This window comes from Bombina bombina, chromosome 12, assembly GCF_027579735.1.
Source record: "Bombina bombina isolate aBomBom1 chromosome 12, aBomBom1.pri, whole genome shotgun sequence".
Taxonomy (NCBI): Eukaryota; Metazoa; Chordata; class Amphibia; order Anura; family Bombinatoridae; genus Bombina; species Bombina bombina.
In genome coordinates this window covers 145648634-145665348 of record NC_069510.1, presented here as the reverse complement: position 1 = coordinate 145665348, position 16715 = coordinate 145648634, and the positions used below count along the sequence as shown (strand labels likewise).

The following is a 16715-nucleotide window of genomic DNA, read 5'->3' as shown; positions in this document are numbered from 1 at the left end:
CTACCTAGTTAAAATAATTACCCAATTACCTGTAAAATAAATCCTAACCAAAGTTACAAATACACCTACACTATCAATAAATTAAATAAACTACAAATATCTATCTAAAAATACAATTAAATAAACTAAACTAAATTACAAAAAACAAACAAACACTAAATTACAAAAAATAAAAAAAATATTACAAGATTTTTAAGCTAATTACACCTATTCTAAGCCCCCTAATAAAATAATAAACCCCCCAAATAAAAAAAAATTCCCTACCCTATTCTAAATTAAAAATAGTTCAAAGCTCTTTTACCTTACCAGCCCTTAAAAGGGCCTTTTGTGGGGGCATGCCCCAAAGAAAACTGCTCTTTTGCCTGAAAAAAAAAAAACACAATACCACCCCCCCCCAACATTACAACCCACCACCCACATACCCCTAATCTAACCCAACCCCCCCCTTAAATAAACCTAACACTACCCCCCTGAAGATCTCCCTACCTTGTATTCACCCCGCCGGGCAGAACTCTTCATCCGATCCGGGCGATGTCCATCCAAGCGGCAAAGAAGAAATCTTCATCCCGGCGATGTTTTTCTCCAAGCGGCAGCAAAGTCTTCATCCATCCGCCAGCATCTTCCTTCAAGCGGCATCTTGAATCTTCTCTCCACCGACGCGGAGCATCCATCCCGACCGACGACTGAACGACGAATGAGGTACCTTTAAATGACGTCATCCAAGATGGCGTCCGTCGAATTCCGATTGGCTGATAGGATTCTATCAGCCAATCGGAATTAAGGTAGAAAAATCTGATTGGCTGATTGAATCAGCCAATCAGATTCAAGTTCAATGCCAGATTCAAGTTCAATGCCACGCAAAAGGCCCTTTTAAGGGCTGGTAATAGAGATAATTATTTTAGGGGGATTAGATTAGGGGTTAATAATATTAATATAGCTGGCGGCGGTATAGGGGGATTCGATTAGGGGTTAATCATTTTTATATAGGTGGCGGCGGTGTAAGGGGTCAGATTAGGGGATAGATAAGGTAGATGGCGGCGGTTTTAGGGGCTCACAGTAGGGGGTTAGTTTATGTAGATGGCGGCGGTTTAGGGGTTAAATATTTTATTAGGGATTGCGGCGGGGGATCGCGGTTGACAGGTAGATAGACATTGCGCATGCGTTAGGTGTTAGGTTTTATTTAGCAGATCGCGGTTGACAGTTAGATAGACATTGCGCATGCGTTAGGTGTTAGGTTTATTTAGCAGCTAGTTTAGAGAGTTGCGGGGCTCCAATAGTCAGCGTAAGGCTTCTTACGGCTGCTTTTTGTGGCGAGGTGAAAATGGAGTAAGATTTCTCCATTTTCGCCACGTAAGTCCTTACGCTGTATATTGGATACCAAACTGCGCGGGTTTGGTATACCTGCCTATGGCCCAAAAAACTACGGGCGATGGCAGAAATATACGCGCGTAACTTCTAGGTTACGCCGTATATAGGATACCAAACCCGCGCAAATATTGGCGTCGCCAGCTTTTGAGGGCGACGATTTTTATCGGATCGACCCCCATGTCGCTGCCTTACAAATCTGTTCAACAGAAGCCTCATTTTTAAAAGCCCATGTGGAAGCCACTGCTCTGGTAGAATGAGCAGTAATTGTTTCAGGAGGCAGCTGGCCAGCAGTCTCATAGGCCAGACGGATGATGCTTTTCAGCCAAAAGGAAAGAGAGGTAGCAGTCGCCTTCTGACCTCTCCTCTTACCAGAAAAGATAACAAACAATGAAGTTGTTTGTCTGAAATCCTTAGTTGCTTGTAAATAGAACTTTAAAGCACGAACCACATCAAGATTGTGTCACAGACGTTCCTTCTTCGAAGAAGGATTAGGACACAGAGAAGGAACAGCAATTTCCTGGTTAATATTCTTATTAGACACAACCTTAGGAAGAAAACCGGGTTTGGTACGCAAAACTACCTTATCTGCATGGAACACCAGGTAAGGTGAATCACACTGTAGCGCAGATAACTCTGAAACTCTTCGAGCAGAAGAGATAGCTACCAAAAACAAAACTTTCCAAGATAAAAGCTTAATATCTATGGAATGTAAAGGTTCAAACGAAACCCCTTGCAGAACTGAAAGAACTAAATTCAGACTCCATGGCGGAGCCACAGGTCTATAAACAGGCTTGATTCTGACTAAAGCCTGAGTAAACGCTTGAACGTCTGGTACCTCCGCCAGACGTTTGTGTAAAAGAATAGACAAAGCAGATATCTGTCCTTTCAAGGAACTAGCTGACAATCCTTTCTCCAATCCATCTTGGAGAAAAGACAATATCCTGGGAATCCTAATCTTACTCCATGAGTAACCCTTGGATTCGCACCAAGATAGATATTTTCGCCAAATCTTATGGTAGATTTTCCTGGTGACAGGCTTTCTAGCCTGAATCAGGGTATCGATAACCGACTCAGAGAAACCACGCTTTGATAGAATTAGGCGTTCAATCTCCAAGCAGTCAGACGCAGAGAAATTAGATTTGGATGTTTGAAAGGACCTTGTAGTAGAAGGTCCTGCCTCATTGGCAGAGTCCATGGTAGAACGGATGACATGCCCACTAGGTCTGCATACCAGGTCCTGCGTGGCCACGCAGGCGCTATTAGAATCACTGACGCCCTCTCCTGCTTGATTCTGGCAACCAGACGAGGAAGGAGAGGAAACGGTGGAAACACATAGGCCAGATTGAAGGACCAAGGCTCTGCTAGAGCATCTATCAGCACCGCCTGGGGATCCCGGGACCTGGACCCATAAAGAAGAAGTTTGGCATTCTGACGGGACGCCATCAGATCAAATTCTGGAGTGCCCCATAGCTGAGTCAGCTGGGCAAATACCTCCGGGTGGAGTTCCCACTCCCCCGGGTGAAAAGTCTGATGACTTAGAAAATCCGCCTCCCAGTTGTCTACTCCTGGGATGTGAATTGCTGAGAGGTGGCAAGAGTGATCCTCCGCCCACCTGATTATTTTGGTTACTTCCATCATTGCTAGGGGACTCCTTTTTCCCCCTTGATGGTTGATGTAAGCTACAGTCGTGATGTTGTCCGACTGAAATCTGATGAATTTGGCCGCAGCTAGCTGAGGCCATGCCTGAAGAGCGTTGAATATCGCCCTCAGTTCCAGAATGTTTATCGGGAGAAGAGCTTCTTCCCGAGACCATAAGCCCTGAGCTTTCAGGGAGTCCCAGACTGCACCCCAGCCCAACAGACTGGCGTCGGTCGTTACGATGATCCACTCTGGTCTGCGGAAACACATTCCCTGAGACAGGTGATCCTGAGACAACCACCAGAGAAGAGAATCTCTGGTCCCCTGGTCCAACTGTATTTGAGGAGACAAATCTGCATAATCCCCATTCCACTGTTTGAGCATGCATAGTTGCAGTGGTCTGAGGTGAATCCGAGCAAAAGGGACTATGTGCATTGCCGCTACCATTAGTCCGATTGTCTCCATGCACTGAGCCAGAGATGGCAGAGGAATGGAATGAAGAGCTCGGCAAGTGGTTAAGAGTTTTAACTTTCTGACCCCCGTCAGAAATATTTTCATTTCTACCGAGTCTAATAGAGTTCCCAGGAAGGAAACTCTTGTGAGGGGGGAGAGAGAACTCTTTTTTATGTTCACCTTCCACCCGTGAGACCTCAGAAAGGCCAATACAATTTGCGTGTGAGACTTGGCTCTTTGGAAAGTCGACGCCTGAATTAAGATGTCGTCTAGATAAGGCGCCACCGCTATGCCCCACGGTCTTAGAACCGCCAGGAGGGACCCTAGCACCTTTGTGAAAATTCTGGGAGCAGTGGCCAACCCGAAAGGAAGGGCCACAAACTGATAATGCTTGTCCAGAAAGGCGAACCTGAGAAACTGGTGATGATCTTTGTGGATAGGAATGTGCAGATACGCATCCTTTAGATCCACGGTAGTCATATATTGACCCTCCTGGATCATTGGTAAGATTGTCCGAATGGTCTCCATCTTTAATGATGGGACTCTGAGGAATTTGTTTAGGATTTTGAGATCCAGGATTGGTCTGAAAGTTCTCTCTTTTTTGGGAACCACAAACAGGTTTGAGTAAAAACCCAGCCCTTGTTCCACAATTGGAACTGGCTGGATCACTCCCATTGTATGTAAATCTTCTACACAGCGTAAGAACGCCTCTTTCTTTGTCTGGTCTGTAGACTGACGAGAAATGTGGAACCGTCCCCTTGGAGGAGAGTCCTTGAATTCTAGAAGATATCCCTGGGATACAATCTCTAAGGCCCAAGGATCGTGTACGTCTCTTGCCCAGGCCTGAGGGAAGAGAGAGAGTCTGCCCCCTACTAGATCCGGTCCCGGATCTGGGGCTACCCCTTCATGCTGTCTTGGAAGCAGCTGCAGGCTTCTTGGCCTGTTTACCCTTGTTCCAGCCCTGGTAAGGTTTCCAGGCTGCCCTGGGTTGTGAAGTGTTACCCTCTTGCTTTGCAGCAGGGGAGGATGAAGCGAGACTGCTCCTGAAATTCCGAAAGGAACGAAAATTATTTTGTTTGTTCTTTGTCTTAAAAGACTTGTCCTGAGGGAGAGCATGGCCTTTTCTCCCAGTGATTTCTGAGATAATCTCTTTCAATTCAGGCCCGAAAAGGGTCTTTCCTTTGAAAGTGATGTTCAGTAGTTTGGATTTTGACGACACATCGGCCGACCAGGACTTTAGCCATAGCTAACTTAGCTAGTTGAAAAGCGGCATCTGTGATAAAAGAATTAGCCAGCTTAAGAGCCTTAATTCTGTCCATAATGTCCTCATATGAGGTCTCCGTCTGGAGCGCATCTTCCAGCTCCTCGAACCAGAAAGCAGCTGCAGTAGTTACAGGAATAATGCACGCAATAGGTTGGAGAAGAAAACCTTGTTGAACAAAAATTTTCTTAAGTAAACCCTCTAATTTTTTATCCATAGGGTCTTTAAAAGCACAACTGTCCTCAATTGGTATGGTTGTGCGTTTAGCCAGTGAAGAAACAGCCCCCTCCAAACTTTTATTGTTATCATGTAGTCATCCATTGCCGCAGACAAAATACTTGTCAATTATATGCTAGTATCATTTATATAGATTGTTTAACTTATAGATACCATATGATATCTATCTAGACTTTAATTTAAATCAAAGAAGTTTATTTAACCGACACCGGTGTCTAGTTTTTATTTATATTGATTGTTTTTGCATTTGTCTATTAAGACTTTTTATTGATGCTTTAATAAACTTATATTTTTATATATAGCAATACCTTTGTTTTTATTAATAGGAGTATATAGATTATTGGCTTTCCAGACAAATTTAGAGCTTTAAACTTGTTCCTCTGATTTAGTTACCATTAATTGATTATAATAGTGGGAATAGCATATCACTTGCGCCACCTTATACCGCAGACTTTTTGAAAAAACCTTTTGGGATAACGTTTTTAATGGTGAGCTATATTCCCAACCAACCATATAGTCCCTTTCTTATGGCTGCTCTGGGCTTTTGTTTTTCTGTGCAGCAATGTATTCTGGACTTCCTTTGGGGATCCGTACTGGTGCTCTAACTTTGCATCAGCATCCTGTGTAGTGCCTTGGTAGGGTAACTTTGTCTTCAGATCTTCCCCACCGGTATCTGCTGTGGGGCCATGAGATTGCTACCTCGGGTAGTCTCTGCTCCTTTAGGAGTTGGCTCACTTTGGATTACATTTGACCCCTGTGTCGAGTTTGTGTCCGGGGGGCAAGGTTTCCCGTGTCCTGGGGGCAAGGTTTCCCTTGTCCTCTGTCTTCCCTTGGGAGACTTTTTTCTCTGGGGGTGTGTTCCTTTTGTCCCTGGTTCATGGATGGAGATGCCCTTGGGAATGGACTTCAGGGTTCAGTGTTCCTCTGGTTGGGACTCTGCCCGTGTTTCTGTTCACACTCTTTCGAGGTGGCTGGTGGTGTTCCTCCCTCTCGTTCTCAGGAGGGGGGGGGGGACACTCTGTCCCTGGACTTTTCACTGTCATTGAGCGATTGTTTTTTTTGTGTGTGGGCAGTCCTCGTTGCGGAGGTTCTGCGGTTGTGGAGGACATCCCTGTTTATCTCAGGATCCTACGCTGTCATCTTTTGACTTTTAAGCTGTCTCTGTTTCTTTTGGATACAGTGGGTCCCTATTGAGGTGCTCTCTGAGCTCTTGGGGGGGTTTGGATCTTTGATTTTTCCCTCCATGGAGGTTTTTTTTGTCTAGAAACTTGGTTTTTGCGGGTTCCATTTCTCTTTGGTTCTCTACAGCTGGGGAGCTGGACAAGGTTTTTTTTCCCCTTTATCTGTGGCTGCACTATAGCGTGCTACTTAGTCGTCTGTGCGGTTTTCTGTTCTTGAGATACTTTTTTTATTCTCTTTCGGTCTCCGACTGGGTCGTGTTTAACTGATGATGCCTTTTTTTCTGGCATTTCGTGAGGCTTTCTGGAGTCTCCCGAGTTAGTCTACTTTGTCTTTTAGAAAACAGGGTTCTGGTTCAGTTCTCCCTCTCCCTTGCTTCTTCCTTTGGTTAGTTGTTGGTCAGGGTTCCCTTATGGGAACGTGTGTATGGGATCGGCCTTTGGGCAATAGGGCGCTTCGCGTCCTGTTGGCTCGGTTTATTTTTTATTTATAAAGCGCCAACATATTCCGCAGCGCTGCCCATGGGTACAAAGATAAAAGTACACTGGAGAAACAATACAATAAAAGACAAAATTTTACAGACAAATACAGGGGGAATTGAGGGCCCTATTCCTGTGGGAACTTACAATATAGATCATATATATATATAAAAACACACACACACTCACGTACAGCGGCATTGCACAAGAAAGCAGCATCACAAGTGGTGATTGCAGGCGGGCATTTTCTCTTTATTCATTACTGTGATAAATAATAATAATACAAAATATATCGCTCTCTCATTCTCTCTCCTATATATATATAATGACAAATGGTTTTCCTTCTTTTCCCCCCTTCTTTTAACTGCAAATTACTAACCATAATCATCATTTTTATGGCCAGGATTACATTTTAAGTGTAATGTCCGTTGATAAACACTTCTGCATATATAAAACAAATTTAGGCCACCTCCTCCTACCTCGGATCTTGCTGCATACATGTTCTTTGCAGGAAATAATCTGGTCCATATCTGTTCGAATCTGACTTTCCATCTCTGCTCTGTTATCTGCGCAGCGCTGCGCCAACCTTTCATAAAATATCCGCGCCTGCTCATGCACCATACGGTAAATGGTGTCAGAAATCTTTAGGGAGGCGGAAAAGAAAAAACATTTAATGCAAAATCAAAGAAGTCAAATGAAAGTATAAAAAAAATGTACAGTAAATGGTGTCTACTTAGTTACTGTCCCCGTGCGGCAGTTTGCCTAGGCACTCTACTCACCATTGACCATGTGCGCTGCCTGTCCTGGGGCTTGCCCTTTAGTTTTGGGCTGATGCTGTTTTGGAGATCAGGAATTAATTCATCCATAACCAGGTTACTAAGGACCTACAAAATAGGTAATGGGTTAGTGGCATAGGACTGTATGGCACAAGGTAGACATGGTACGAAGAAAGGGGACTACTCACTAGTAGAAAAAATTCTATTTCACAAACTCTACAAGAGAAGGATATATTCAGCTCAATATTAGAATCAGTTTGTTTAATTTTATTAAGGTTCATCTACTGCACCAATAGAGCCGTTTGTGTTTTCCTAATCAGCCAATGAGAATTAGGGGAAGGTACACGCCTCATATTGCTGTTAGGTTCAGTTTTGCATTTAAACAGCATTAACTTTATATTTCATTAGTTAAAAAAAATAAAATCATTTTGAATGTGGTTAAATCTATAAGAAATTGTTACCGGTATGGTCAGGATAATGACAGTGGGATAAGAGGAGTGTATTAATATTACTAAACATGTAGCAGGCCAGATGTTTGGATAATGGGAGATAGTGGTACTGGTTAAATAGTGAGACACACTAGGCCCAGATTTGATCTGCTGGGAGAGGGCATAAACCACACACCTGCACTTGGTTTCCGCACAGCATGTCCCATGTCCCATACTGTTCCCGTGCCTGTCTGAAGAGACGCACAGAATCCGTAAAGGCTGCAGACTCCACCCGCGACTCTTCAGGGATACCTGTAACAGAGAGAATGGTCACCAAGTGCTCCCCCTACGCATGTAGCTATCTTAGGGCCCGATTCTCTACAGGTCTCTGGGCTGGTGAGATTCTATAAGAATGCTGCCAGCCCTTCTATTTCCCTGGTAGAATTATATAAAGCCACTTTTTACCCTGAAAACAGGGGGTATCGCTAAGGGGCATTTAAATATGGGAAGGGGCTACATTACAAAAGTGCGCAATAAAATTCTTAATTTTAAATCTTACAAAATGAATAAACTGAATCATTCACAAAAAAATACACAGGAAAAATTGTTTTGTTAAGGTGCATCAAAAATTGTAACATAATTGTTCACCAAAAAAATCATATTTTATAAAAAAAAACATTTGTAGATAAATTACACAGGAATAAATGGTAATAACTATGCACGGCGTAAATCATAAGTATACTGGATGTGCAAAACAAGCAAGGAATTTGTACCGATAAGTGAAAATACAAAGCGTAATTGTTGTTTTTTTTATAAAATGGGCTGAACAGTGGCGTATATAAGTTTTTCTCTCAAATCCCAGAATAATGCTCTAAAAATGTTCTCACTACAGGTTCTCACTACAGGTTCTCACTACGAGTTCTCACTACAGGTCTCACTACAGGTTCTCACTACAGGTTCTCACTACAGGTTCTCACTACAGTTCTCACTACAGGTTCTCACTACAGGTTCTCACTACAGTTCTCACTACAGGTTCTCACTACAGGTGCTCACTACAGGTCTCACTACAGGTTCTCACTACAGGTTCTCACTACAGGTTCTCACTACAGTTCTCACTACAGGTTCTCACTACAGGTTCTCACTACAGTTCTCACTACAGTTCTCACTACAGGTTCTCACTACAGGTTCTCACTACAGGTTCTCACTACAGGTTCTCACTACAGTTCTCACTACAGGTTCTCACTACAGGTTCTCACTACAGTTCTCACTACAGGTTCTCACTACATGTTCTCACTACAGGTTCTCACTACAGTTCTCACTACAGGTTCTCACTACAGGTTCTCACTACAGTTCTCACTACAGGTTCTCACTACAGGTGCTCACTACAGGTGCTCACTACATGTTCTCACTACAGGTTCTCACTACAGGTTCTCACTACAGGTTCTCACTACAGGTTCTCACTACAGGTGCTCACTACATGTTCTCACTGCAGGTTCTCACTACAGGTTCTCACTACAGGTTCTCACTACAGGTTCTCACTACAGGTTCTCACTACAGGTTCTCACTACAGGTTCTCACTACATGTTCTCACTACAGGTTCTCACTACATGTTCTCACTACAGGTTCTCACTACAGGTTCTCACTACAGGTGCTCACTACAGGTGCTCACTACATGTTCTCACTGCAGGTTCTCACTACAGGTTCTCACTACAGGTTCTCACTACAGGTTCTCACTACAGGTTCTCACTACAGGTTCTCACTACATGTTCTCACTACAGGTTCTCACTACATGTTCTCACTACAGGTCTCACTACAGGTTCTCACTACATGTTCTCACTACATGTTCTCACTACAGGTTCTCACTACAGGTCTCACTACAGGTTCTCACTACATGTTCTCACTACATGTTCTCACTACAGGTCTCACTACAGGTTCTCACTACATGTTCTCACTACATGTTCTCACTACAGGTCTCACTACAGGTCTCACTACAGGTTCTCACTACAGTTTCTCACTACAGGTTCTCACTACAGGTTCTCACTACAGTTCTCACTACAGGTTCTCACTACAGTTCTCACTACAGGTTCTCACTACAGGTTCTCACTACAGGTCTCCCTACAGGTTCTCACTACATGTTCTCACTACAGGTTCTCACTACATGTTCTCACTACATGTTCTCACTACAGGTTCTCACTACAGGTTCTCACTACAGGTCTCACTACAGTTCTCACTACAGGTTCTCACTACAGGTCTCACTACAGTTCTCACTACAGGTTCTCACTACAGGTTCTCACTACAGGTTCTCACTACAGGTTCTCCCTACAGGTTCTCACTACAGGTTCTCACAACAGGTTCTCACAACAGGTTCTCACTACAGGTCTCACTACAGGTTCTCACTACAGGTTCTCACTACAGTTCTCACTACAGGTTCTCACTACATGTTCTCACTACAGGTTCTCACTACAGGTTCTCACTACATGTTCTCCCTACAGGTCTCACTACAGGTTCTCACTACATGTTCTCCCTACAGGTCTCACTACAGGTTCTCACTACAGGTTCTCACTACATGTTCTCACTACAGGTCTCACTACATGTTCTCACTACAGGTTCTCACTACATGTTCTCACTACAGGTCTCACTACATGTTCTCACTACAGGTTCTCACTACATGTTTTCACTACAGGTCTCACTACAGGTCTCACTACAGGTTCTCACTACAGTTCTCCCTACATGTTCTCACTACATGTTCTCACTACAGGTCTCACTACAGGTTCTCACTACATGTTCTCACTACAGGTCTCACTACATGTTCTCACTACATGTTCTCACTACATGTTCTCACTACAGGTCTCACTACATGTTCTCACTACAGGTCTCCCTACAGGTCTCACTACAGGTCTCACTACAGGTTCTCACTACAGTTCTCACTACAGGTTCTCACTACAGTTCTCCCTACAGGTTCTCACTACAGGTCTCACTACAGTTCTCACTACAGGTTCTCACTACAGGTTCTCACTACAGGTTCTCACTACAGGTTCTCACTACAGGTTCTCACTACAGGTTCTCCCTACAGGTTCTCACTACAGTTCTCCCTACAGGTTCTCACTACAGGTCTCCCTACAGGTTCTCCCTACAGGTTCTCCCTATAGGTCTCACTACAGGTCCTCACTACAGGTTCTCACTACAGTTCTCCCTACAGGTCTCACTACAGGTCTCACTACAGGTTCTCACTACATGTTCTCACTACAGGTTCTCACTACAGGTTCTCACTACAGGTTCTCACTACAGGTTCTCCCTACAGTTCTCCCTACAGGTTCTCACTACAGGTCTCACTACAGGTTCTCCCTACAGGTCTCACTACAGGTTCTCACTACAGGTTCTCACTACAGGTTCTCACTACCGTTCTCACTACATGTTTTTACTACCGTTCTCACTACCGTTCTCACTACATGTTCTCACTACATGTTCTCACTACATGTTCTCACTACATGTTCTCACTACATGTTCTCACTACCGTTCTCACTACATGTTCTCACTACAGTTCTCACTCACAGAGATTACGAGTTTTGTGCTAAACAGGGTGCGAAACCAAAACAACAAAAGTTGAGTCATTTCCCCTGCCATTACGAGTTTCTGAAAAGCCTTCTTGTGCGTGCGTGCGATATGATTACGTTAAGCTCTATACCGCACAAAATCCAAGGGCTGCTTTGATGTGCTCGTGCACACTTTCCCCCATAGACATCCATGGGGTTAGAAAAAAAAAATAACACCTGCGATCGTGGAATGAAAAATTTCCGTAACGCAACCCCATCTCTCTTACACTGCTCCCCCCAAATACCCCTCTATCTTACACTGCTGCCCCCAAATACCCATCTATCTTACACTGCTCCCCCCAAATACCCATCTCTCTTACACTGCTCCCCCCAAACATCCATCACTCATACACTGCTCCCCCAACACTCAGCTCTCATACACTGCTCCCCAAACACACAGCTCTCATACACTGCTCCCCCCAAACACCCCTCTATCTTACACTGCTCCCCCCAAACACCCATCTCTCTTACACTGCTCCCCCCAAATATCCCTCTATCTTACACTGATCCCCCCAAATACCCCTCTATCTTACACTGCCCCCCAAATACCCTCTCTCTTACACTGCTCCCCCCAAACACCCCTCTATCTTACACTACTCCCCCCAAATACCCATCTATCTTACACTGATCCCCCCAAACACCCCTCTATCTTACACTGCTCCCCCCAAACACCCATCTCTCTTACACTGCTCCCCCCAAATATCCCTCTATCTTACACTGATCCCCCCAAATACCCCTCTATCTTACACTGCCCCCCAAATACCCTCTCTCTTACACTGCTCCCCCCAAACACCCATCTCTCTTACACTGCTCCCCCAAATATCCCTCTATCTTACACTGCCCCCCCAAATACCCTCTCTCTTACACTGCTCCCACCAAACACCCCTCTATCTTACACTGCTCCCCCCAAATACCCCTCTATCTTACACTGCTCCCCCCCAGACACCCATCTCTTTTATACTGCTCCCCCCAAATACCCATCTCTCTTACACTGCTCCCCCCAAACACCCCTCTCTCTTACACTGCTCCCCCCAAACACCCCTCTCTCTTACACTGCCCCCCAAATACCCTCTCTCTTACACTGCTCCCCCCAAACACCCATCTCTCTTACACTGCTCCCCCAAATATCCCTCTATCTTACACTGATCCCCCCAAATACCCCTCTATCTTACACTGCCCCCCCAAATACCCTCTCTCTTACACTGCTCCCACCAAACACCCCTCTATCTTACACTGCTCCCCCCAAATACCCCTCTATCTTACACTGCTCCCCCCCAGACACCCATCTCTTTTATACTGCTCCCCCCAAATACCCATCTCTCTTACACTGCTCCCCCCAAACACCCCTCTCTCTTACACTGCTCCCCCCAAACACCCCTCTCTCTTACACTGCTCCCCCCCAAACACCCATCACTCTTACACTGCTCCCCCCAAACACCCATCTCTCTTACACTGCTCCCCCCAAATATCCCTCTATCTTACACTGCTCCCCCCCCAGAGACCCATCTCTTTTATACTGCACCCCCCAAATACCCCTCTCTATTACACTGCTCCCCCCAAACACCCATCTCTCTTACACTGCTCCCCCCAAATATATCTCTATCTTACACTGCTCCCCCCCAGACACCCATCTCTTTTATACTGCTCCCCCCAAACACCCATCTCTCTTACACTGCTCCCCCCAAACACCCATCTCTCTTACACTGCTCCCCCCAAATACCCCTCTATCTTACACTGCTCCCCCCAAATACCCCTCTCTCTTACACTGCTCCCCCCAAATACCCCTCTCTCTTACACTGCTCCCCCCAAACACCCCTCTATCTTACACTGCTCCCCCCAAATACCCCTCTCTCTTACACTGCTCCCCCCAAACACCCATCTCTCTTACACTGCTCCCCCCAAATACCCCTCTCTCTTACACTGCTCCCCCCAAACACCCCTCTCTCTTACGTTGCTCCCCCAAACACCCCTCTCTCTTACACTGCTCCCCCCAAACAACCCTCTCTCTTACACTGCTCCCCCCAAACACCCATCTCTTTTACACTGCTCCCCCCAAACACCTCTCTCTCTTACACTGCTCCCCCCAGACACCCATCTCTTTTATACTGCACCCCCCAAATACCCCTCTCTCTTACACTGCTTTCCCCAAACAGCCCTCTCTCTTACACTGCTCCCCCCAAATACCCCTCTCTCTTACACTGCTCCCCCAAACACCCCTCTCTCTTACACTGCTCCCCCCAAACACCCCTCTCTCTTACACTGCTCCCCCCAAACACCCATCTCTTTTACACTGCTCCCCCCAAACACCTCTCTCTCTTACACTGCTCCCCCCCAGACACCCATCTCTTTTATACTGCACCCCCCAAATACCCCTCTCTCTTACACTGCTTTCCCCAAACAGCCCTCTCTCTTACACTGCTCCCCCCAAACACCCATCTCTCTTACACTGCTCCCCCCTAATACCCCTCTCTCTTACACTGCTCCCCCAAATACCCCTCTCTCTTACACTGCTCCCCCAAATACCCCTCTCTCTTACACTGCTCCCCCCAAACAGCCCTCTCTCTTACACTGCTCCCCCAAACACCCCTCTCTCTTACACTGCTCCCCCCAAACAACCCTCTCTCTTACACTGCTCCCCCCAAACACCCCTCTCTCTTACACTGCTCCCCCCAAACACCCATCTCTTTTACACTGCTCCCCCCAAACACCTCTCTCTCTTACACTGCTCCCCCCCAGACACCCATCTCTTTTATACTGCACCCCCCAAATACCCCTCTCTCTTACACTGCTTTCCCCAAACACCCATCTCTCTTACACTGCTCCCCCCTAATACCCTTCTCTCTTACACTGCTCCCCCAAATACCCCTCTCTCTTACACTGCTCCCCCCAAATACCCATCTCTCTTACACTGCTCCCCCCAAATACCCATCTCTCTTATATTGCTTCCCCCAAATACCCATCTCTCTTACACTGCTCCCGCCAAATACCTCTCTCTCTTACACTGCTCCCCCCAAACACCCCTCTCTATTACACTGCTCCCCCCAAATACCCCTCTCTCTTACACTGCTCCCCCCAAATACCCCTCTCTCTTACACTGCTCCCCCCAAATACCCCTCTCTCTTACACTGCTCCCCCCAAATACCCCTCTCTCTTACACTGCTCCCCCCAAACACCCCTCTCTCTTACACTGCTCCCCCAAACACCCATCTCTCTTACACTGCTCCCCCCAAATACCCCTCTCTCTTACACTGCTCCCCCCAGACAACCCTCTCTCTTACACTGCTCCCCCCCAAACACCCCTCTCTCTTACACTGCTCCCCCCAAACACCCCTCTCTCTTACACTGCTCCCCCCAAACACCCCTCTCTCTTACACTGCTCCCCCCAAACACCCATCTCTCTTACACTGCTCCCCCCAAATATCCCTCTCTCTTACACTGCTCCCCCCCACTCATCTATTTTACACTGCTCCCCCCAAACACCCCTCTCTCTTACACTGCTCCCCCCAAATATCCCTCTCTCTTACACTGCTCCCCCCAAACACCCCTCTCTATTACACTGCTCCCCCCAAACACCCTCTCTATTACACTGCTCCCCCCAAACACCCTCTCTATTACACTGCTCCCCCCAAACACCCCTCTCTCTTACACTGCTCCCCCCAAATATCCCTCTCTCTTACACTGCTCCCCCCAAACACCCCTCTCTATTACACTGCTCCCCCCAAACACCCTCTCTATTACACTGCTCCCCCCAAACACCCCTCTCTCTTACACTGCTCCCCCCCAAACACCCCTCTCTCTTACACTGCTCCCCCCAAACACCCATCTCTCTTACACTGCTCCCCCCAAATATCCCTCTCTCTTACACTGCTCCCCCCAAATATCCCTCTCTCTTACACTGCTCCCCCCCACTCATCTATTTTACACTGCTCCACCCAAACACCCCTCTCTCTTACACTGCTCCCCCCAAATATCCCTCTCTCTTACACTGCTCCCCCCAAACACCCTCTCTATTACACTGCTCCCCCCAAACACCCTCTCTATTACACTGCTACCCCCAAACACCCCTCTCTCTTACACTGCTCCCCCAAAACCTAGCTCTCTGACACTGCTCCCCCAAACACCCCTCTCTCTGACACTGCTCCCCCAAACCCTTCCCTCATAATGCTCCTTCTCCCAAAGACCCTGCTTTCTCACTGCTCCTCCATATAAACCAGCTCTCACACAATACTCCCCCTACAGCAGGGTCTCTTATACTGCCCCCTCCAACAGATTCTGCCCCGGGGCAGTTCAGTTCTCATTAGGTATATAATCGTGTGAGTAACTCATTCTGTAATCTTATCTTGAGGGATAATCTTTAGCCCAATTGTAAATATAAAAGTAGTGTGGCCCTGGCTAATGCCCACTCATTCCAAACCTTTTCAGACAGTGGGATTTTTTGACAAAGGAAACGCAGGTGTGAGGGGCAGGTGTAATTGTGTGTGGCAGACAATACAGCAGGGCTGAGGCACAGCTGCAGGAACGAGATAATCACACAAAGAAGAAAAAGAGTAGGAAGTAGGATGAGGCATGGATGTAGGTGGATGCATCAGAATGCACAGATAAACACTATGTACTGGTATGGGGAGGGGGGGAAGAGTGAGGATTCGAAGGAGAGATATATATACAGGGGGATACAGAGAGAAATACACACAGATAAACACTATGTACTGGTATGGGGAGGGGGGGGGGGACTGAAGAGTGAGGATCTGAAGGAGAGATATATATACAGGGGATACAGAGAGAAATACACACAGATAAACACTATGTACTGGTATGGGGAGGGGGGAGAGTGAGGATCTAAAGGAGAGAGATATATACAGGGGGATACAGAGAGAAATACACACAGATAAACACTATGTACTGGTATGGGGAGGGGGGGAGAGTGAGGATCTGAAGGAGAGAGATATATACAGGGGGATACAGAGAGAAATACACACAGATAAACACTATGTACTGGTATGGGGAGGGGGGGAAGAGTGAGGATTCGAAGGAGAGAGATATATACAGGGGGATACAGAGAGAAATACACACAGATAAACACTATGTACTGGTATGGGGAGGGGGGGAAGAGTGAGGATTCGAAGGAGAGATATATATACAGGGGGATACAGAGAGAAATACACACAGATAAACACTATGTACTGGTATGGGGAGGGGGGGTTGACTGAAGAGTGAGGATCTGAAGGAGAGAGATATATACAGGGGGATACAGAGAGAAATACACACAGATAAACACTATGTACTGGTATGGGGAGGGGGGGGAG

The 16715-nt window shown here is 46.3% G+C and overlaps 1 protein-coding gene across 3 annotated transcripts in view; it reads right to left on the bottom strand.

The window, feature by feature from the left end:
• The window catches only part of LOC128642628 (protein Niban 2), a 306526-nt gene that overhangs the window by 79701 nt on the left and 210110 nt on the right, over positions 1–16715 (bottom strand). For all 3 annotated transcript variants that reach the window (XM_053695409.1, XM_053695410.1, XM_053695411.1), the window contains exons 7-9: positions 8016–8131; positions 7395–7499; positions 7095–7257 (exon numbers count right to left, since the gene is read on the bottom strand). In XM_053695409.1, coding sequence (XP_053551384.1) covers positions 7095–7257; positions 7395–7499; positions 8016–8131 — 384 coding nt within the window. The remainder of the gene's footprint in view (positions 1–7094; positions 7258–7394; positions 7500–8015; positions 8132–16715) is intronic.